The 23,472-nt window shown below is 34.6% G+C and overlaps 3 protein-coding genes across 5 annotated transcripts; 2 read left to right on the top strand and 1 right to left on the bottom strand.

Moving 5' to 3' along the window:
• The first annotated feature begins 942 nt into the window (after positions 1–942).
• LOC108197132 (uncharacterized) lies at positions 943–6,269 on the top strand. 2 transcript variants are annotated; one of them, XR_001801936.2, is made up of 7 exons: positions 943–1,191; positions 2,116–2,155; positions 2,248–2,328; positions 3,741–3,903; positions 4,353–4,626; positions 5,617–5,887; positions 5,952–6,269. XR_001801936.2 is itself a non-coding variant. In XM_017364644.2 (6 exons), the coding sequence occupies exons 1-6, from the start codon at positions 1,132–1,134 to the stop codon at positions 5,806–5,808; spliced, it is 810 nt and encodes a 269-aa protein (XP_017220133.1). In that variant the 5' UTR covers positions 980–1,131; the 3' UTR covers positions 5,809–6,269. The 2 variants fall into 2 exon arrangements, 1 of the variants encoding a protein (XP_017220133.1); XM_017364644.2 differs by having other exon boundaries at positions 980–1,191; positions 5,617–6,269.
• Positions 6,270–8,665: 2,396 nt separating this feature from the next.
• LOC108199525 (delta-1-pyrroline-5-carboxylate synthase) lies at positions 8,666–19,064 on the top strand. 2 transcript variants are annotated; one of them, XM_017367367.2, is made up of 20 exons: positions 8,666–9,029; positions 9,320–9,391; positions 9,492–9,595; positions 9,917–10,019; positions 10,168–10,329; positions 10,664–10,941; positions 12,034–12,184; positions 12,378–12,542; positions 12,714–12,791; positions 13,454–13,543; positions 14,230–14,316; positions 14,422–14,508; positions 14,601–14,697; positions 14,801–14,904; positions 15,062–15,137; positions 17,028–17,178; positions 17,297–17,365; positions 17,563–17,629; positions 17,709–17,779; positions 18,600–19,064. In XM_017367367.2, exons 1-20 carry the CDS (start codon positions 8,970–8,972, stop codon positions 18,679–18,681), a joined length of 2,154 nt encoding a protein of 717 aa, XP_017222856.1. In that variant the 5' UTR covers positions 8,666–8,969; the 3' UTR covers positions 18,682–19,064. The 2 variants fall into 2 exon arrangements, with proteins under 2 accessions (XP_017222856.1, XP_063939525.1); XM_064083455.1 differs by lacking the exons at positions 8,666–9,029; positions 9,320–9,391 and having other exon boundaries at positions 9,487–9,612; positions 18,600–18,917.
• A 500-nt stretch (positions 19,065–19,564) lies between these two features.
• LOC108197296 (uncharacterized protein At2g39795, mitochondrial) lies at positions 19,565–21,393 on the bottom strand. Its single transcript, XM_017364874.2, has 3 exons — positions 21,025–21,393; positions 20,020–20,360; positions 19,565–19,908 (listed from the first exon to the last, which is right to left on the bottom strand). The coding sequence occupies exons 1-3, from the start codon at positions 21,298–21,300 to the stop codon at positions 19,749–19,751; spliced, it is 777 nt and encodes a 258-aa protein (XP_017220363.1). The 5' UTR covers positions 21,301–21,393; the 3' UTR covers positions 19,565–19,748.
• Between the last annotated feature and the right edge of the window lie 2,079 nt (positions 21,394–23,472).

The following is a 23,472-nucleotide window of genomic DNA, read 5'->3' as shown; positions in this document are numbered from 1 at the left end:
GTAAAATCGGGAATAATTGTATATATATATTGTCTACTTTTTTTTATAGTATTCGTCCTTATTTTTGTACAATAGTATAATAATTTTAGATGACATCTAACCTTGATTTTTATGAAACTATATATAGGGGCCGTTTGGACAAACTTAAAAAAAGTGATTCTTTGCTTAAAGTAAAGAAGTGGATTAGAAGTGAGAAGTAAATAGGTTAATAAAGTGTTTGGAAAAGAAGTAGAAGCTGTGAGAGAGAAGCTGACATTCTCAGCTTTTTAAAAGTGCTTCTACTTTTTTACACAAACGGGTCAAAAGAAGCAGAAGCCAGAAGCAGCTTCTGCTTCTTCCAACCAAACAGGCCCATAATATAGACAAATAGACAATCATAAATTTTATTTAGCAAAAAAATAAAAAAAAAATATGAAACTAAATCTTTTAGAATTCTTAAAATACATGTCAAACTCTCGTCCTCCAAGCTGAACTATCTAGGGGACATATGAAGTACTATATACAAAGATATGGACACATATCAAATCTTCGTAATATAGTGCAGACTATCACTATATTTTAATAATAAAAAAAAATAACATAATGTTAATAATCAAATCTGAACCTAAGTTTAGTGACTAAAAAAAATCCGAACCTAACATTAGTGACAAAAAAAAAATTATAATTCAACGGCAAATTTTTAAATAAACAGTAAATTGAGTGACGAAAAAATCTATTTTCTCTAACAAAAACTACGAATTTACAAACTTCACACCGGAGTGAAATTAATGAGTAAGAAGAATTTTGGATGTCGACCATTAATGGCTTGGATGGAGACACCGGCCTAACCCATCCAAGTCGAGAATACTTCGAACAGAAAAGGCCCAACAAAAATCAATGCACATAGCCCAAGTCCAGCTGAGCTTCGCGGTAAATAAAAATAACTTTACCGGTCAACGTCTTGAGCAGCTCTAAAATAAACTTGTACATTAAGCAAAAATAAATGAACACGACTGCAGAAACGAGGAGCAGATCTTTATATTTGGGTCTCTTCTCTGATTTTCAAATTCATCATCTGTAATTTTTTTCAACTGTGAGAGTCTATGCAATTCAGTGAGTGCTGTATAAAAGTAACAGATCTTGTTCTTCACAATGTCTTCTGATGAATCATATACTAGTCTTCCTACTAGCCACTTGCTTGGTTCTGTTCCTGTACTCTCTCTCTCCCTCCCTCCCTCCCTCCCTCCCTCTCTCTCTCTCTCTCCCTCTCCCCCTCTCTCTCTCTCTCCCTCTCTCCCTCTCTCTCTCCCTCTCTCCCTTCTCTATGTGTGTGAGCTATATGTAATTGATAATTTGTTATAGTACTTGCTGCATCAGATTGAGTAATTTGATTTGTGAATGATGAGTTGGTTTTGAGTTTGATTGCTAAATTGAGGTGATATATGTGTTTATGATGAATTAACTGAGCTCTATATGTATCTAATTTAAGTTTACACTTCTTCATTATTTGTTTTATTGTTACAGTCATTTTGTAGGAGTACGATTGTTAGACTTGGAGCCAATTGCGTGTTGCTAGATTATATGTTACTGCTTGTTTGTGCTATAAATATATGTTTGATGATGATTCCATTCGTGCGGTATATTGTTGGAGTTATTAATTAGATTATGTTTTTTTTAGATTAGAATCTGTAATTAATGTGATTCTTTTTTTAAGGGACTTGGAAAAAATTTTATTACTATGAAATGAAATCATATGATGCACTAGCTAATGCAGTAAATGACAATGAAAATTAATGCTAATTTTGTAATAGGGGGATCCACTCTCTTAAGCATGACGGTCCTAAAACCTCAAAGAGAAGGGTTTAATAGGCTCCTTTTATGGTTTAACACTCCCCCCCCCCCCCCCCCCCCCCCCCACCTAATAGCGTAATTTGGGTCAAAAGGTTGATCACTTGGCACCAATCTTTGGGGTAATGATTTGTTATACTTTCCACGTCCATAATATGTCTGAAAAAGTTGTGGGGTAGGATCGTGATTTAATGCATGGTGCTCCTTGATGTATGGGTTGTAATAGATAGTTTATACTTATTAGTAGACTCCAGAGTATATGTTCTTTGACCTGATATTTGCTTGCAGGCTGTCATCAGTGAAGAAAAGGTCACCTCTGCAGCTCACAGTAAGGGCACTGTTTGTCTAGCCATTTTTATTGAGTGTTTGTTGATTGTGATCAAGTATGTTAACATTTATGGCTATATTTCTTTATTGCAGTTCCTGAAGCAAATTTGCAAATATTTCCACCGAACAATAATGGAGGGCGGCAAGGATATCAAACCATGGCTAGTCCTAGCGGTATGTCATTAAATATTTTAATTACTATTCGTGGCCATTTTGATAGTTATGAAGTGTTTACTGAGATTATGTTTTCTTTTGGACTCTGTACTCTTGAGTAGAGCGGGCACTTGGAAGTATGTTATGGTATTCTACAGTGTTCAAGTGTGCCCAATAGCAGCAGAAAGGCTGCATCATAACTGATGATGATAAATTCAAATTCCCTGTACATTTGTTTCTAAGTTACCATAACATTACCAAAAAAAATGATTGTCAATGATTATTGTTCTTATTATAAGTAGCTTTTTTAGATTTTTAGCATCTAGAAGTGCCTCCAGAAGGCATAGCATCCAAATCATGCACCCCGTAAACTGCGCTTTTGAAATGTCTTGACAAAGAGAATCAGCAATTGGCCTATTGTTGATTGAATTCTGGCTTGGCTGTCTGAAGTTACAGATAGGCTTTCACCTTCCCTTTTCAGTACAATTAGGGTTTTAGTGTTTGAAGAAGCATTCCTTCGCAGATTAGTAGACTTATTACAGCTGAGGCAGGTCTAATTTTTTTGGTGGTTTTTCTAACTTTAGACTGATGATATAGAGAATATAAATAGGCTCATTATGGAGAAATATGAAGATGCCTTAGAAAGGAGTCCCTGCCAATCACCCAGGATGATAGTTTTAGCTCCATGCATGATGATATTTGTTGGTTTGTTTTTTTAAGCATCATTGTTATATTTGGCACGTCCATTCACTCTACGTAATGCAATGTCACGATATTGTTTTTGTAAATAAAGCTACATGTCCTACATAGTTATTGAAGATGATGGTTTATATAATTAATTCAAGACCAATTGGTATATAAATTCTTAAACCTTTAACATTTAAAAGGGTCTTATACAGGAACATGTGTGGGTGTGGTATGTGCTGTACGAAGATTTATCTTGGTGAAAAGAGAATGAAAAAATAAGAGAAGTGTGTTAGGTGTTTAATATCAGAATTAACAAACCTCCTGGTCATCTTTAAAGTTTCACCATAGAACTCTTATGCTCCAAGTTGTTGCTTCTGATGATGATGATGACGGGGGCAAGCGGGATAAACTAATTTGATTTCATTAATATATTTAAGCTTTATGTTGTGCTAGAAAATTTTGGTTCGTTTAGTTTTTAGCACTTCCTGTGAACTTATTAGACTTCTACTTATATTTTTGATGAATAAATAAAATTAAATAATATTTAACACTTCAGCTACGATGGGTATTGCCATCAGTTCTAGTGCCAAACTAATTAATATCAGCATCTTCTTTTTTTGTGTAATTAATAGTTCAAAGCTAATACTACACATTATAAGTTCTTACAAGTTCCACTAGTTTGTTGACCTAAAGACCTGATATATATATCTGAACATAATTCTCACTGTTATGGCTTGTATGTGCAGAGGGTGATGGACAGCAATATCCAAATAGCTGGAAAGGAGTATTTAGCATCTCATCATACACACAGTACTTCAATGTAGATACAGATGTTGTCTTGAACAGATTGACTAGTTCTTTGTTTCCAAGTGGAGATTTTTTCAGTAAGATCGACGCAAATCCTGATCTGTAAGTTCTGCACTCACAATTTGTACCCCTGTATACTATAGCCTATAGAATAAAAAACAGTACTTCGGTTGTCTTGAGAGAACCCCGTTTCAAAGCACTTCTGCTGTGGATGGCACACAAAAACATCCTTCATCGGCATGTTCATGGAATGAGACATTTTGTTAAAATCAAACACAAACATATTCATTTTGTGTTTGTTGAAGTAGGCAAAACGGACAGGATTGAGTCATATGATTGAACGATAATATGGAATTATAAACTTAAAATACTAGGAGAAAGTCAGAACTGTTGTGACAGGTAGATTTAAATGTGCAATTTGTGACCAGAAGTGGCTTTAGAATTATTATCTAGATTGCTCTTCACGCATTCTGTATGTCCCAGTACTTAAGTAACAATTATTTTAAAAATTAAAAATTTTGTGTTGTGGTGCTGAATATTTTACGTAACAGCTATGGGCTTGTCTGGATATCTACTACGCTGGTATTTTTGATTGCTTCCCTTGGAAACTGTGGGACATATCTGATGCAAAAAAGAAGTATCAGCAATAATCCTTGGAGCTTTGATGTCAGCTATATCAATATGGCAGCAGGCGCGGTATATGGTTATGCCCTTCTCGTGCCAATGGTATTCTACTTCTTGCTTCAGTATCTGGGTTCAAATGTCAGCCTTGTACGCTTTTGGTGCATGTGGGGATACTCGCTCTTCATATTTATCCTCAGCTCTGTAAGTTTCAACTGTACCCGTTTCTTGGTGTTTTTTTCTTTGACAAGTAGTATATTGACCCTCTATTGACAAGGATGGATTTGGCTTCAAGCATTAAAGTTGTATGGTAGAGCCTATAGTTTGCATATGCTTCATCATTGAATGCTGCTTGCAAGTCGCCTTCAGATTTTCCTTTCCATGTGATTAAGTTATGTTCATGTTGTTAGAACCTCTTAATACCTTATTGCTGAAGTAGGTGTAATTATATTGGAATTATGGAGGGCATCAGTAAGGGATTTTTTCAACGAAGTGATTTTTTCAAAAGAAACAATGAAAAACTATAAATCAAAATTGTTAATATCCAAGTAATAGAGAACAAATATTAGCAAGGAGTATGGAGTATGGACTGTGTTGTATAGTTCATGTCGTTGTGATAGTAATTGGTAATAGAAGTAGCTTAATTATTGAGAGAACCCAAGAATTTTACACTTAATACACTCAAAACCAACAAGGTTTGTTAGGGAAAAACTGAAATTAACTCATTATTGACCCTTTTTGCTGCCTTCACCTCGTAAATATTGTTGTCGTTTTAGGTCAATATGCTACATATCTAGAATTCAGTAACTTGCGTCTGTATATAAACACTGTTGGTGTAAAGTATAGAATATGATTCTAAATTCTTGTTCTCGATCTGGATGGTCAAGCCTGTGCGGCGCTGCTGGGCCATTGGTCTACATCACATACCTTTATTGTATGCGTATGATAATCTTATCAAGCCGCTCACGCATATTCTCCTATCTTTTTATTCTCTGCTAATGAGACCACTGTGAATCAATCCTTCCAGATACAAATAGATTATTACATTATACCCTTGTTACTTAATTAGTCTACTGTTCCTGTTTCCGCAAGATACAAAACCTTACAGATTCTGGGCTAGAAAATTTTACATGAGGTGTATGTAAGATTTGAAGTCCTTATTACCCTAATATATTCTCCGTATGTTACATGCAGTTTCTATTGGTTATACCTGTGGAATTTATCCGGTGGACCATCATTCTCATTGCTGGTGCAGCATCAGCTAGCTTTGTGACTTTAAATCTGCGGTCCTATTCACAAATGAATGATCTAACAGTGGTGCTGGTTGCTGCATGTGTCTTGCAATATGGGTTGGCATTTTTCATCAAGATGTGGTTTTTTGCCTAAGCTTTAGGCAGTAGGATTGATACACACATGAGCCAGCTTCTATTTCTGTCAAAGTATATTTGACCAACTAATATAGAAGGTATCGTTGTTTTGGTTTATGTCCTGTTACTGTTACTATCTATTCTTACTAGGTTTGATTGCAGTGAGGTGGTCAGTCATTGTAATGCAAGGAATTTCTAAGACATTCTTGAATTCGACTAGTGACTTCATGAAGCTGGTTCTGGTGTTTGATTTGGGTTCATCTATTGTGAGAATTAGAAGACCAATGTTAGATAAATGCGACTCTGTTGTCTAAGACTTGTATGTTGGAGAGTGCGGGCTTTTGTTGCATTTTCGCTGTGTACATAAAAATGCTTACATATAAAAAATAGGAGACATTTCTTTTTACACAATACATGTTAGGAATTTCTTGTTATCTAAATGAAGCAATAATGGCAAAACTGCATTTTGCCTTCATTCAATGTATTCTGATGATCCGGGAGTTCAGTGTTATGTGTAGTTACCAAGCTTTTCATTCACATGAGCAACAAAAAGATATAGTGAAGAAATAACTTATAAATGATAAGTAAACATTGGTTTATAAATAGATTAAACAATTTAATTGCTCGAATGATTATACAGAGTTAGTCAAGTATTTGATAATTTAAATTAACTAATTAAAATTTTAACACTATAATAATTATTAAATATTAAAATTTAAGTAACATATATCAGTGAGCATACAGATGAGTGTTTTGATTAAATTATTTTATCAATTTAGTTCTGAAAACCAGAGTATTTACCAGTTAGTTGCTAGATGTCATCGCAATAATGTGGGTGTTTGTTTACCTCCTTAGAGCATCTCCAACCATCTAAAACCTTTGGCTAAAAAGTGAGTTGGCTTACTTAAAATAAAAAAATTTAGCCAAGAGTTCCAAAAACTCAACTCCAACCATGCTCACCTGTTGTCTTTAAATTTAGCCAACCTCCTATGGATGGCTAAATTTGTCGAACCTCTACAGGTCTGTAAGAAAATCTGTAGGAAGATTGTACATCATTTATTACCATATTGAACTGATATATTCTATTTTAACAATTTAAAATATTAATAACATACTATTTTTAAATTATAGCCAACCAATATAGCCAGTACCATTGAAGCAAAATGTCTTACAGGTTCAGCAAATTTTACATAATGTCTTGCATGTCTAATTTAGCCAACGATTATAGCTAACGCCGTTGGAGATGCTCTTACAAGCCCAGCTTCTCGGTTATAAGTTATAAACACTTATTTGTATCGTTTGTGTAATAAGTCAAGAAGCACTTATAAAAAGTTAGGAATGCTAACTTTTGTCTCAGCACTTCTGCTTTTTGCCAAACACTTTAATCACTTATAAGTCTTAACTAGCTTCTAACTTCTACTCCATTTCTTTATTTTAAACAAGAAACACTTATTTTAATCTCACCCAAACGGCCCCAATATGAGTCAATAGTTAAGTGTCTATTATTACTAATCTCGGTCCATCATTTTACTGTACTCGATATTGTTCAATCAAATCTTTTTATGAATAATCAAGTGTCTAACCATATTTATCGAATCCATTTGTCCAATCTCGAAAACTCTGAATCTTTTACAATAAAAACGCCAAATACAGGGCACATATAACATGCATAGAAACGGAAACCGCATGACACTTGTCCCGAACATCCCCGAATTTAATAATATGATTTAATCGGATTTCTCACTCGGAACATGATTGATTGATTGATGGTATCGAACACAGTGAACGACGACAAGAGATTAAAGATAATTTGCACATGCTACTCTTCATGCTTTAACGAAAAGGCCACATCTACAAAAGACAACATGTACTTTTCTATTACCAATCGATTTCAAACACACAACTTCTCGTAAGATACTTGACATCTGTTTCTGACTTCTTGTCCTTGCTACACAGTATAGCAACTTAATTTTACTAAGAAAAAAACAAATCAATAGTATTTGTAACCAATTCTCTGCCTAACGTCTGTTGTATAATACGATAATGCATCGATGAGGGAACTGGATTATTGGTCTGAATTCGCACAAGTGTTGTTCACGGGAGTCGTTAGTAGTACGATTTTTCACGTAACGTTGCCTCATTGTCGCGCCCACTGATGGTTACAATGGCGAATTGTTGAAAATTTTAAAGTGTGATCAGGAGTTCGTTTAAAAATGATGACTTATTATGATTTTCGATTATGGAATGCAATGTGTTATTATCGATTTAAGTTGTTTGTCTTAGATGATTTCATAAAGTATCCAAACAATTTTCTTTAATTTAAAATAAAAAATGTTAAAGACTCAAAGTCCATACAATTATGTGAACAACCTGTGAATAACTCAACTACAAGTTTGTCCTCTTTTATCTCAATTTTCATGGTTCGACTAATATATAAAATAAATATATTCAAATATTAAAAAAGTAGATTTTTGTTTCAAAACTTTTTATAACAAACAAAACAAGCGATTCAAAATATTTGCGCAGATAAAATTAAACTGAACGAATATCCCTACTATGGAGTATGGGGCGGTTTATTTTCGGCTTAAAAGCCGGGTTTCTGGTTTATAAGTTAAAAATACGTACCGTTTTTATAAAAAGTCGGGAAGCACTCATAAAAAGTTAGGAATGTTACTTTTTGTTTCAGGCTTCTGCTTATTTCACAAACACTTTAATCATTTATAAGTGTTAACTTGGTTCTAACTTCTACTTCTCTTTTTTATTTTAAACAAAAAGCACTTATTTTAAACTCATCAAAACTACCCCTGTACCGAATTAACGATTATCTTTTTGAAAAACAAAGCAAAACCGTGACATGCCACAATCACGAGATCCCCAGCTCGAAAAAAAAAGCACGAAGAGTCGTAAGTGATCGAAACACCACAATTCCACAAAAGCACACTATTAATCTCCGTGTAATGCAATCAATCAACAATGGGCGCCTACACATGCTCTCTTCGCCACATCTCTCCATGTTGAAAACCAATTTAATATTATTTTAATCTTTCTCTTCTCGCGCATAACACCTTCTGTGTATATATATATTACACATATATTGTACATGGCCATACAATCCTCACCTCGCTACTACAAGCATAATTATTCTCGTTGAAAGAGCATCTCCGAGTCGACTCAGAAGAAATGGAAGGACTCGATTCAACTCGTGCTTTCCTCAGAAATGTCAAGCGTATTGTTATCAAGGTCTGCATGTTAATTAACATTCTGCATGTTGTGTTTTGAGAATTATTTGTTGAAATTTTCGTTGAATTGATGTATATTTGTATTAATTTCTTCGACAAAAAAATGTTATATAGGGAAAAAAAAATGGACTAAAAAGGTTTTTTATTTTTTTATTTTTTTAGGGTTACTGATGTTTATTACAGTGGATGAGTTTTGATTTGTGTTTAGTTTAATGGATGAGTTTAATGTGTGTTACTTTGTTCATGTAAGAACTGATTGTGTAATAAGCTGATGATTTTTGATGAACAAAGGTTGGGACAGCTGTTGTGACACGTGCTGATGGGAGATTGGCGGTTGGGCGACTAGGAGCGCTTTGTGAGCAGGTGATGTTAGAGAACAAGAAGAATTTAGTTGCATTTTTGTTCTTAGAATTTATGTTTAGTGTGTGTGGACTTGTTAAATTGGGGTTTTGGTGGTGAGCAGATTGAAGAGCTGAATTATCAGGGATATGAAATTATTTTGGTGGCATCGGGTGCGGTGGGGGTTGGGCGGCAGCGGCTGAGATACAGGAGATTAGTAAACAGCAGGTTCAATTCTGTTTCTGGTATTTACTAACTTGATGCGTGGAGAGAAATAGTTTGTAACTATGGATATGTACTTGTTCTTGTTGTCGAGTGTTTTGTCATTAACATAGAACTGCTAGTTGTGGTTGTGCTGTTCAAAGCAAGCAGTTTTTCGACCTATATGTTGTTGAAGTGGATCTGGTTGTGTGTGTTCAAGGTGGAGTTGTGTGCCATTTTTCGATAAACTTAGCACTGGTGTAAATGATTTTTGTGTACGATGTGTAGTTAGATCCTCGGTTGTTTAATAAATTAATTGATTGATAAACGTCTGCTTATTTTTTGAAGCTTTGCTGAACTCCAAAAACCACAAGTTGAGCTGGATGGGAAGGCTTGTGCAGCTGTTGGACAAAATGGTCTCATGGCCATATATGACACATTGTTCAGTCAGGTATTGTAATTATATTTTCACATTAAGGATTTACATTTGTTAAACATGCTTTTTTACTTAATGATGTAATGTAGTATTTTCCCCTTCTTAAATCAAAAGATTCTTACCAAAACATTTTTTTGTTTCAATAAATTTTCTTTTTTGGCAGCTGGATGTGACTTCAGCACAACTTCTTGTGACTGATAACGATTTCAGGGACCCAAATTTCAGAAAGCAGCTGACTGAAACAGTAAAATCATTGTTGTCTTTAAAAGTGGTTCCTATTTTTAATGAAAATGATGCTATTAGCACCAGGAGAGCTCCATACGAGGTATGCTTCACTTCTTAAAATGTTATATACATCATGATCATGCGAAAGCTTATGCTTTCACGTATTTGTTTCTGTCTTCTGCTAAAATTGGTGCATTTGTTTCTACATCTACAAGCTAAGAAGTCTCAACTTCAGTATTGTTCTATTGCATAAATATTGTTTTTCTATCTTTGTTTTAAAAAAGAAAGAAGCTGTATTTGGGTAGGTTTGGTTAAGAATGTTAATACGTGTCTAGTGTAATGCTAGGCCCTTGATGTACTTGGTGGTTATTTAGAATTTTTTTGCAAGTAACTTCATTACGAACAGTAACCCTGACTGTGCACAATCTTTCTAGGACTCTTCTGGTATATTCTGGGACAATGACAGTTTGGCAGCTCTTCTAGCCTTGGAGCTTAAAGCTGACCTTCTTGTTCTGTTGAGTGATGTCGATGGGCTTTACAGCGGCCCTCCTAGCGATCCCAAATCAAAGCTGATTCATACATATGTTAAAGAGAGGCTTGAGGGAGTAATTACATTTGGTGAGAAGTCAAGGTTGGGAAGAGGGGGCATGACTGCAAAAGTAAAATCTGCTGTTTGTGCAGCTGATGCTGGCATCCCAGTTGTTATCACCAGGTATACGTCATTAACAGAAATATGAAATTTAAATTATTAATTGGTTTGATTTTAAAGATCATTATAATTTTTAACCATTTATTTTACAAAATGATATGCAATGTGATATTATGAGATGTAATCATATAAAACTATAAACATGGAGCACATCGAGTGGCTTTAGTCTTTATTGGGCTTGTGATGTAGGTACGAATAATTGGAAACTCATGAAACAATGTGTTAACCTTTAGGGTCAAAGTTATTACAGCATAGTAATTGAGTTATAAAACATTACAGTTGAAGAAAAGATTAAATATTTGGTGTTCAAATTTATTTCCAAAACTGAGTAACACTATGAAGCACGTTACTTTATTTCTGAACCATGTTGTATATATTAGGCATAGCAATGAAGACTTGGAAGTTTTTTTTAAAAAACTTTGTAATCGGAATATAAGCAAAAACACAAGGAAAATAAATATATTACTCTATTACCGTAACATAAGATCCAAATTTCATTATTCTACTTAATATGTAGGGAGATTAATCACTATACGGGCGACATCCTCAACATCAGATCGCTTCTCAATTAGGTTCTCTTTATAATAGTAGTTAAATCCTAGATCCTCCTGAGTCTCACCCATGTAATCGCTGAAAGGATAGAAAGGTCCAGAAAGTAAGTTGTGCAATTATGCCATATATAGTCAGCTTATGCTGGCGAACACTAGCTTGGACTAAAAAGGAAAATTTCGTTAAGGGGTCACTTGTATTAAGATAATACTAGCATCCTATGGAACGAACCATATATATAGTATAATATATTTTAGGAAATAGATTCAATTTTTAGTTGTTAACACAAGAATAGGTAGGTGCCTATAACTGAACAAAGTTGGATGTAAAGAAAGCTTAGAAATCAGTTTAGCTGGTGAATTAACCAGTAGTACAACAGTAGTGGAAAGTGGAAACTATAAAGGGCATGGCACATTTTGGATGGCTATGCATGTTAGTGCCTGGCACTACTTCTCTATTTTCTAATGTTATTAGAAATGTTTCTTAAGAAAAGCAAACACTAGACCTTAGTTTTGAAAAGCGTTTTTTCTCTCTCTCAAATGGAAGTGGCTTAGCCGGTAGCAATATTATCAAGATTCTTCGAGGAGAGCGTATAGGTACTCTTTTTCACCGAGATGCTCACAAATGGGTCCCAGTTGAACATATTGGTGTACGTGAGATGGCTGTTGCTGCAAGAGAGAGTTCTAGACGTCTTCAGGTACCAGTCACATACATATTGATGTGCTGTAATCTCTGTATATAAATATTCTATATTTATGTCAGGATCTTGGCGGATGGTCTTTTTCCTGCATGGACTTTTAATCCACAATTAAATATAAAATGACACACTAATTTATGGTTAGATTTAAAGGCATGTTCTTGGTATTTGAATTTGTTGTTACTTTGTGCAGGCTATCTCCTCAAAAGAGAGGAGCAAGATTTTGCTGGACATAGCTGATGCCCTGCAAGCAAATGAAAAACAAATCTTGGCTGAAAATGAAGCTGATGTAGCTGTTGCGCAACAGGCTGGATACGAAAAATCACTAGTTTCACGGTTGGAAATGAGTTCTGAGAAGGCAAGGGTGTAGCATAATTAATATTTATTTGCTTAATAAATAATAATATTTCACCCTGTTATGCTCTTCAGCTTTTACATGAAACAATACATTGTCGGGTTTTTTCCGAGATATATTCTTAAATCAACAGCAAGCCTACTCTCTAATTATTTATTATGTAATGACTGACAGATATCAAGTCTTGCAAATGCTATTCGTGTGCTCGCGAACATGAAGGATCCAATTGGTCATGTTTTGAATAGGACTGAGGTAAGGGACTATAGGATTCGAATCACACTTTCGGTTCTGTCAAACAAAATTGTGAACAAAACAGAGACGAAAACCAAATTAGTCTTCTGTGAACATATTATATGTAAACTTAAAGCTATGTATGTTAACATCTTGAATCAGAAATAATGTGACAAGTATATAATCAGGATTTCATATAAAATGATTTCAAATTACAAAAATCAGGGTCTTACTTCAATACAAATCTTCTTAAAATACAAAATACAAACTAATTTATTTTATTTTTTTAAAATCACATCGAAATATAGCACATATGGTATGTAAATTGATCGTTGGGAGATGAAAAAAAAAATTCAGGGAAATCATATTTCAAAAAAAGCTCACTGATTAACGGGGAAAATTAAATTAAAAAGGGAGGTGATTATGTGGATCATGTGTGAGGGGGTGTATTGACTATTTGACATCTAGGGACATTAAATTAGATTCATTTAAGGGTTATCAAGTTTGTAGTTTGCACTTTAATTTGGTTGGTATTTGAGCAATTTTCTACTGTATGTATATATATTTATATCCATTATAATTTCTGCTACAACTTGTAGGGGTTTTAATATACTTGAGTTTTGTATGTTGATGGGATCATGTGTTTAATGCTGTAATGTCTCTAATAACTATTATCTTGTCAGCTTGCAGATGGTCTCGTCTTAGAGAAGACTGCCTCTCCCTTGGGTGTCCTTCTGATTATCTTTGAGTCTCGACCAGAAGCATTAGTACAGGTAGTCAGATATAAAAATGTTTGAGCTAGTATTAGTGGTAAAAATGATTGCAATTATTTGAATTATTAGTAATACTGTTTGGTTATAATGCTTTAAGATGTTTAATCCCTAGTGCATGATGCCTTCTTTCATCTTTCAATATTTGAAAACTGGCTTTGTATTTGAATACATTAAAAGCAAACTTCTATATATCGACACATAAGCTTGGTCAGAGGGGTGCATAACTTTTTGAAGTGTTAAAAACCTTCCCTGCAGTATCGCAGATCCTAGCCATAGTGGAGTTTACCATGATCAGATAGATTTTCAAGCCATGAACTATTAATAGCATGATAAAAGCAATGGCTAGTAACTGAGAGGTCTAAATTCTTAACTGGAGATAATCGTTCTCCACTCTTCCACCCTCTTGTACTCAGATCTTGAAAGTGACAGTAGTCAGACAGAAGTATTATATATTTACTGGCTTTGTACCATGTGAGATTAACACTGTTCTTACTTGCTTACAGAGCCAAATAGATTTTAACATATCTGAGTTAAGTTTGACTATATTCTAATATTAGTGTTGGCTACAGTTTATAATAGTTTCCTGGTTCCTTTACAGATTAAGCTTACACTTCTTTGTGTTGGTCTATTTTGTTTTGCTAATCAAGTAATCATAGAAGTTGTTGAATGTTATTTTATTTTAATAGATTTCTTCACTGGCAATCCGCTCTGGAAATGGACTCCTTCTAAAAGGAGGAAAGGAAGCCAAGCGGTCAAATACTATCTTGCACAAGGTCTGATTGCTTAGGCTCTCATTATTCTATTATTTCGGGAAAAAAATTATGAGCATCTGATCTTCTCTGTAGTTATAATAAATAAGATTTGACCATTCTTTTCAGATTATAACTTCAGCTATTCCACAAAGTGTTGGTGAAAAACTAATTGGACTTGTGACCTCCAGAGAAGAAATTCCTGAGTTGCTCAAGGTGCTAATATCAGAATTCTACCTCATTATCTACCACATCCTGTTCAGTGGAATTTTAATTGTTAATTACTTTTTTGTATTCTTTTGCTCCAGCTTGATGAAATGATTGATCTGGTGATTCCAAGAGGCAGCAATAAACTAGTATCTCAAATCAAGGCTTCAACTAAAATTCCGGTTCTGGGCCATGCCGGTTAGTTATATTTTACTTTATTTGCCATCTGTACTACATGCTTTATGATGAGCATGTATGCAGATACTGGGTGATGTTGTAAAGCTTCTGTCCTTGCTTCCAGATGGAATTTGTCATGTTTATGTTGATAAATCTGCCAATATCGAAATGGCAAAGCAAATTGTTTTGGATGCTAAAACGGATTATCCTGCAGCCTGTAATGCAATGGTATATTATATCTTGATGTCCTTTCCCTGTAAATTGGCTTACTCGCCCTTTTAGTAAGAACTTGGATGACAAATTTTAATTTTTATGCTCTCTTCAGTCATGTTCTCTTCCTCAGTATGAACTAGTCACTTACTGCGGGTTTTTTTTATGTGGGCAGGAAACACTTATTGTTCACAAGGATTTGATGCAGAGTGGTGCTCTTAACGAGCTTATCATGGAGCTTCAAATCAAAGGTAGGGTTTTTTTTACTGGAAACCAAAAGGACAAAATACAATAACAAATTCAGGCTTTTATGCATCTATCAGTTACCACGAGATTCATGTTCCTCTCGCGATCTGTATCCTAGTCACATTTTGTTCCTTTCATGCATCTATCAGTTACCATGAGATTCATGTTCTTCTCTCAATCTGTATCCTAGTCACATTTTGTTCGCTACAAATGTCTTGTGGCATGTAGATTAACTGCAAACAATTTGAATCAAGCTGTTGCCGGTTCTGCACATTATTAGCTCAGATTCCACTTTGTTACACAGCTAGGTCCCAACACACTGATCTCCATGTAAAATAGATTTTGTTAGGGGCAGCCAAACTTTTATGTGAAAATTCTATATTACAATTACAAAAAGGGAAATTCTCAACAGTACCCTTCTGCTTTTGACTGTTTCAAATGGTGTCATTTCGTATTTTTGATTTTTAAGTGGTAGCCTTGTATTTTAAGTTTCATACACATAATACCCGTTGTTACCCAAATGTTAGTCAAACCTTAAATTGTAAGGGTACCACACATAGAAGTCAAAAAAAAAAAAAAGGAAGTATTTTTTGGAAAAGTTGATAGCACAAGGGTGTTATAAAGAATAATTTTGAAACACTTTCTGAAGTTCTAAACTACGTTTTTTTCAAATATTTTTATGATTATATTTTTTAAGTAGTAAATTGTTACGGGTGTTAAAAGTGCAAAAAAGTTGAAGTTTAAATGGGCAATTAAGTCATTTACTTAAATTTTGAAGTTTTAATTAACAGAATAGCATATGATATACGAAACTTAAAATACAAAGGTACCACTCATTTGTCAGAAATAAAAAGGAAACCATTTAGAGTAGTCAAAAGTAGGAGAGTAGTTGAGAATATTCCCTAAAAAGAAGGTATACATGTATTTACTGATTCGCGTGATGTCATGGTAAACATTATTTTTGGAGATCCTGATATTATCATAAGAAATTCACTATGTAGCGGATAAAAATGTCTACATAGTAGAATAATATCCCAATGTTACTATGTTATGAATAATGTCTTAATTAATGTCGCTTTCTCCAAGGGAAAATTGGATATTAATTCATCAATATAAATAAGATAGCAGGAGGTTACTCCTTGAGCATTTTTCTTAGATCACAGGTACAAAGAATTTCAGTTAAAAACGGACTGTTTTAGAAAAAAAAAACTTGTAAAATGGACAAATATTATGAAGGATTACACCCTTCTTTGTGTGGAACTGTGTGCCTTTTATGTATTACAAGGACAATGTGGTCCCTTTTTATGTATTACAAGAATGTGGCTGGCGGATTAAGTCTTGTTAGCCAAGTGGCTACTTGCTATCCGTTAAGTCATGAGTTTGGACCCTGGAAACAGCCTCTTTATGTAAAAAATCAAGGTAAGGCTGTGCAACGGAACTTTCCCAATTCCCGGAGCTCTGGGGTTAACATTGTCATGTGGATACAACTTTCATCTCTGTTATAATTGGTCCTCATGACTTTGTTGTCCAGATTAAAAATATATGGGGTTTCTGTGGTATAATAACTGTACAGGACCCAAAATGAATTATAAACAGCTCGGGAGCAAAAAATTGCCTTTTTCTTGCGTATTTGATTGTGAAATTCTAGATTAGTTTTCACTTTCGCTCTATATACTTATCAATATTCATTGCAGTCTCTGCTATGCCGGACAGGTTCCATATTGAGTACAACGATTAGGTTAAGCTATCAATTGTCTAATATCGTCTCTAACCATTGCCAATTGTCTAACTAACATATATAAGACTTTTAATTTCAACGCTATAAAGTGGTGGGTATTAATCCCCCGAAAAATGTTAAGTGAACTAACAGCATACTTTCCACATCGGTGATGCAGGTGTTGATATATATGGTGGTGAAAAGGTGAGTACTTTACTGAATGTTCCAGAGGCACAATCATATCGTCATGAGTACAGCTCGCTGGCTTGTACTGTTGTACTTGTGGAGGATGTATATGCTGCGATTGAGCATATACATCGTCATGGAAGGTATATAGTGGGATTTTCTACTAAACCTGTTGATGCTTGTGTGTGGCTATGCAGTTGGTAGCTTAGAGAATTATGTAAATGGCAAGATGAGACTTAGTTTTATTCCCTCATTTTGCAGTGAGCATACTGATTGCATAGTAGCAGAAGACTCAGAGGTTGCAGAAGTCTTTCTACATCTGGTCAACAGGTGTTGTGTTTTGTTACCTTTTTGTTCATTATTGTATGACATGTAATTTGATTATGCAATCATCTTCTGGTGCACTATTTATCTTGTCACAAGACCATCAAAATGATTGGGTGATATTTTTATAACCTGTTTGGACCAACTTGTATTTTATTCCGATCCACAACATAAGTAATTTGGATAATCATTTGAACTGGCAGTGCTTCTGTATTTCGCAACGCTAGCACAAGGTTCAGTGATGGATTTCGTTTTGGACTAGGAGCAGAGGTATATGGTTAATAACTAGTTCTGGTGTACTGAGATGCCTGTATATTTTTTCTTATATACTACTTGGTATGTTTAACAGGTCGGCATCAGTACAAGCAGGATTCATGCTCGTGGTCCTGTAGGAGTGGAGGGTTTACTAACGACTCGATGGTATGGCCATGTCACCTGTTGTGATTGTTGCTTCACTTGTTATGTTTTGATGTTACTTTCTTTCACGTCTTATGTTTGGTTTCAGTTGGACACTTTTTCCAGCCATTATTATTTTATTTCCGCAACTTTGAACTTAAAAGCGAATTTTGAATTCTTATGGTTCCCTTTAGATCAGGCGTAGACCTTTTCTGCAGCTATTAATCATTTAATTTGGCACCTTAGAAATCAGGCAGATCTAGAATATAGTGTTTCCCTTTAATCACGGGTGGTAGTTGAGTCTACAGGAATCTGGATTAGATGTTTCATATTTATTATCACTAGTAAAGCACTTGGTATCTGCAAATAGCAAGAACTTCATGTAATCCTCACTCCGTCGCTTGGCATATTGTGAGGGTATTTTATGGGACAGGACTAAGTAATGATATGTTCACGGGAGTAGCACTATTGAGTAGTGATAAAAGTGGCTAATCCCAAATATGAGAGATTATACTGTCAATTACTTATCCTCATTCTGTGTTAGATTGACAAATATTATGATTCTCATAAAGTGGTATTCTAATTACAAATTACAAATAGTTGCTATGTTTGATATTCCTATCATTTTGTGCTTCAGTTTGCAATTTTTTAATGTGGTGGACATAAAAGATTATTTAGTGATTGTAACTTGGTAAATCCAGATAGTAGTACCCTTAGTCTGGTTAAACTTTGCAACAAGCACCTTAGAAATATTCTCTTGTATCCTCATGAAATCTGTTGAGCTAGCTGTCTCACAGAAAAACACTACTGATATATTTTCCTTGGATCCCTATTATGTTTGCAGGATTGCTAGGGGAACTGGTCAAATCGTGAATGGTGATAAGGGGGTTGTTTACACTCACAAGGACCTCACTCAGAAAGCTTAGATTTATATCAGTGGAACTATTGAAGGATAATCTAGTCTGAACTGGGAAGCCTCATATTATGTAGAGGCTTACGTATTCAACTCGTTGAGATGCCCTTCACAGCTGGGGAACTCGTAGATGGTTCTTCTTGTTGTCACGACATGTATTGTAATGTAATTGGAAAAAAATATTTAAATCACTATGACTCTTTGAGCTTGAAGAAAGCGCTTTTACTGTAATCTTCAAGAATTAGGTCAGATCTGCGGATAATATTCATTGAATATTAGTGTAATATATGCACTCATGTAGAGCTGTAGAAACCATTAAGCTTTTTCCTTGAAATCTATCACTTGTAATACGTTTGTAGTGTAATAAGAAATGAATCAGCAATTATCTTTTGTAGAGCACTTGTATTTAATATAATTATAGTAGAGAGGATTCACCTGTGATATTCATCAGTACAAAGCAATTACTTTTGTATTAAATAAATAATAACAAAGAGGATTAGCTTGTGAGATTCATCAGCATAAAGCAATTATCTTTTCTAATTTCATTTGATTATATACCACCAGTCTCAACACTTGTGTTAGTATTTCTTTACTATCCACAGGAATTGTATTCAATCGTAATGTTAATCTCTTCTTTTGTTGTTCACTTTCTTGTTCACTTTCTAGCAACAGGATCGTGATTCACCCGCATACACATCTTTATTGTGTGAAACATGCTTGTTCACAAGTACTCCATGTTGAAAATCTCCAGCAATGCAGCCACCATAACTGTCTTTTCTTCGAGTTCACAGTTAACACATCTAGTAGTAGTATAGGGCCGTCGCCAAATAAAGGGAAAGGAAAATGTGGTAAATTGTTGAATTCCAAACTTTATGATAGATAATAAGTTCAGCACATGCCACAAAAACTTAATAATTGATGCTGAGTATCGTACATGTCACAGAAGGCCAACCAACAAATAGCACCTAATACTAACTTCGAAACAAACCATAGCAGTGTCTGAGTAATCAGATTTGGAATTCGTATTAATAGACAGGGATTAAGTAGATCCATAATACTCAGTTTCGAACAAAGACGTGCTTATGCCTGCACGAAGTTCTTGAGGTTCTTCAACCACATCATGTATTCTCTGGAATCTTTGTTTATCATGTACTCGTGAAGGAAATTGGTAGTGCTAGGCTTAATACCCCTGATTTCCAGATACTTATGGAAAGCCTTCTGCAGATTCTCATCCAAGTCCCTAAAAAAGAAACAAAAACAATGATGAATAACTGTTAATAGACTGCATCTCTAAAGTAGGAACTAGTATCAAGAGGAATCAATAAACAAATCTACGCAAATTGACACTCACGAGAAATCAGGCCCTTCATAGGCAATTTCATCTTCAGCACTATCAGGCTTCTTAACTGACATGCTGTCAATGGATATCTCATCAGGATATGCAGTACAGTTAAATTCCAATATGAACTTGTGACTTTTGGAAACTTTAACCGCCAGCGGGACGTGAGATTGGGCAGGCTTGTCATCATCTACATCATCATCATCCTCATTATCATCCTCACCGGTTACAAGATCAGGCATGTGAACCTCAACTGTGATGGTCTCATCCTGATACTTTCTGGACAAAGTAATTGTTTGTTGCCCAGGTATATCCTCAATTTTAAAAGGGAAACCTTCAGGAGCCTCAATGACCTAAATACAAAATCAAGGAGACCATTATATGTCGTAGACAAATATATCCTATCGACAATTTATTCACAAAACAATGCTCCTTTTAATTCATAAGCAAATACAATACGAAATTGTACTTGGATGTTAAGGTATATTATAAACATCAATATCTAGAACCCCACTCCATTTAGGGCGACGGAAAATGGGCAGTCTGGTGTCTTCCCCGGCTGGTAGCGGAACACAAATCAATAATTATCTACAAAGAAGCTGGCTGGAAACTGGGAACCCTACAATACATTTCTTATGCAAAGACCATGTATTATTTATCTGATTATCATTAGAGAAGTTTCATATATACAAGCACAAAATTCATTTCAAACTCGATCCTAATTCCTAATCCTATAATTTTAAATAACCAACACGGGCTTTTTCATTAAAAAAAACCCATATACATGGTTTTATTGTAATACACAAATCCCTAGTCTTATAAGTTACCACGGTACAAACAAAGCAAACATAACCGATTCTGACAAGTAATTTGTTTCAATTCTACTTAAAATTCATCAATATAAAGCAATTTACTTCATCAATATATCGGAGCCAGCTAATAAACTGAGAATAAACACGAGAGAATACAACATAATATAACATAAAAACAAATATGTAACCAGATAATAAAAACAACCTCAGGGTTCTCATCAGACTCCTCAGCGCACACGATCTCCGCATCGATAACCTTAACAAGTGTCTGATCAGAAGTGTTAGTGGTCTTAACAGCGGCCGAGGAGGCAGAGTAGCTTCGGACAGGAGTGGGGACCACGATATTGGAGGCCAAATTAGACTTCACAACAGAGTAAAGAATGGGTGTGTAGGTGTGGAGATTACTCTGGCCGCTGAAATATCGGGCGGCGAGAGGGGCGGCGCGTGAAGCAGATCGGCGGAGAAGTGAAGGGAGAGCCATGAGTGTGAAGATTGAAATGGGAGACGAGGGTTTTGGGGTTTAGGCTTAGGGTTTATCAAATTGGGCTTTATGTTTGTTGTGTTTTTTGGGTTTTCGGAGTGTGTGTTATCTTTATTCTTTATTTTAAAGGAAAATGGATAAAATGCAAAATTAATTATTCAAAGAAAAATAATAATACTCCCTTTGTCCCATTTTAACTGATGTTTGACTTTTTAACACGTATATTGAGGTGTAAAAAAATAATATCTACACTCAATAAAAAATTTCAATTCTTATCTCAAGTAAAAGTTTAGATTTCAAACTTTTATTTGATATAAATTTTATACAAAATAATTATGTTTAGGTGTGATTTTTTTAACATCTTAAAATACGTGTAAAAAAGTCAAAAGCAGTTAAAATGGGACGGAGGGAGTAACTTCAAATTCTCTACGAAATTAAATATTTTGATTCAAAAAAAATTCTCTCTTTCTACCGTTCTATTCCCTCTGTCCCATTTTAATTGCCTTTTTAGAATAAATTGTTGTCCCAAAATAAGTGATTTTTTCTTGTTTTCATGCATTATTTGATAGGTGAATTTTCATTTTACCTCTCATTAATGCAACTTATATTTTCCATGCAATACAAATACTACTGGTTTAGTTTGACTTTATTAGGGGTAGCTAGGTAAAAATTTTCAAATAAACATCTCAATAAATGTAAAAATTGATTTGTGTGCATCTCTCTAAAAACGCATTTAAAATGGGACGAAGGGAGTACTTGAAATGCAAGATCTTATAATGGAATGAAAAAATTGGTAATTTATTTAGTAAAATAAAATTAAAAACTTATATCATTCTTCTTTTATCTCAAACTTTTTTAAAAGGGTTTGTATGTGCATATGCAAAACTCTCATCATTATAAAAAAGTAAGAACCAACTTATATAAATTGTAATGTTTAACATGTGTCAATGAGCACACAATAAAAAAATTGTTTTTAAAATAGGATGAAATTGGTTTTTATTTAAAAAAATATAGGATGAAATTGGTCTAGGACTATGCCATTTGCTCGAGTAGGGAGAGCGGCGGGCTGATAAAACAAAGCTTATTCAGAGACTTCTTTGGTGAAGAATACCCCGTCCGTCGAAATTTACGACGGAAATCGTTGAGATATAACATCTGATTTTCACTTGTGGATGGGTTAAGGAATTCTACCTTTATCAAACTGTACAACGAAGTTTCCGACTCAAGAGCGTGCTTCGCTTGTCTTGACTCAAGAGAAGCGAAGCAATGCTCATTGTTCGAGAATGACCCGGTCAAAGCCCGAGTATTAGGACAAGGTCCGTTTCACCAAGTCCATTATTCTGGGCCCAACGTGCACAAGTCCATTTGGGCATACTGTGTAATCTAATCCTAACAATTATTGTCAAGGAATTCGAACAGGATCAGAATGAATGTTGAGAAAGCACGACCGCTATTTTTCTCGTCTTGTTCCACGCTGTTTTGTTTATAAGATATACACATTATATATTAAAAACAATTTTACTTTCTTTATATATTAACGAGGTGTATTTGATTAGGATTTTAATGGATTGTTTTTAGTCTATGGATTTTAATGGATTGCATGAGATTTTGATTTTGTGCGGATTCTTGATAAAATGTCGCAGAGTTGATAAGATTTAGCTACAATGCTTCAAAATCACATTGATTTTGGTGAGATTTCAAAAAACTTAAAATAAACTGAAGAATGCCACAAAATCCATCATTTTATGAAATTAAAAAAAATCCATCAGCATTTGAATACCATCAGATTTTAAAGGATTTTAAACAATCCCAATTGAATACCATCGGATTTTAAAGCATAATTTAAAATCCCAATTGAATACCACTAGATTTTATAGCATAATTTAAAATCCCAATTGAATATCTCAAACAATCTCAATCGAATACCCTCGGATTTCATGAATGCAAAAAAATGCTTTAAAATCTCAATCCAATACACCCCTCTAAATAAAGAAGGGGCGTTTACGTTAACATGGACATGTTCGGCGTAAATGTAACTCAGCCCCGGTTCAAAGGGTTGAACGCATATCGGTTCGGGGAAAGAGAAAGAGAGGTCGGCCCCGTCGGACGTGGTCTGATCAATTGAGTTTGGACTTGGGAGCCCTAAATCTCACGGGAGATATGACATTAGAT

Source organism: Daucus carota, chromosome 8, assembly GCF_001625215.2.
Source record: "Daucus carota subsp. sativus chromosome 8, DH1 v3.0, whole genome shotgun sequence".
Classification (NCBI taxonomy): Eukaryota; Viridiplantae; Streptophyta; class Magnoliopsida; order Apiales; family Apiaceae; genus Daucus; species Daucus carota.
The sequence above is the reverse complement of the archived record's forward strand: the minus strand, read 5'-3'. Positions and strand labels throughout refer to the sequence as shown.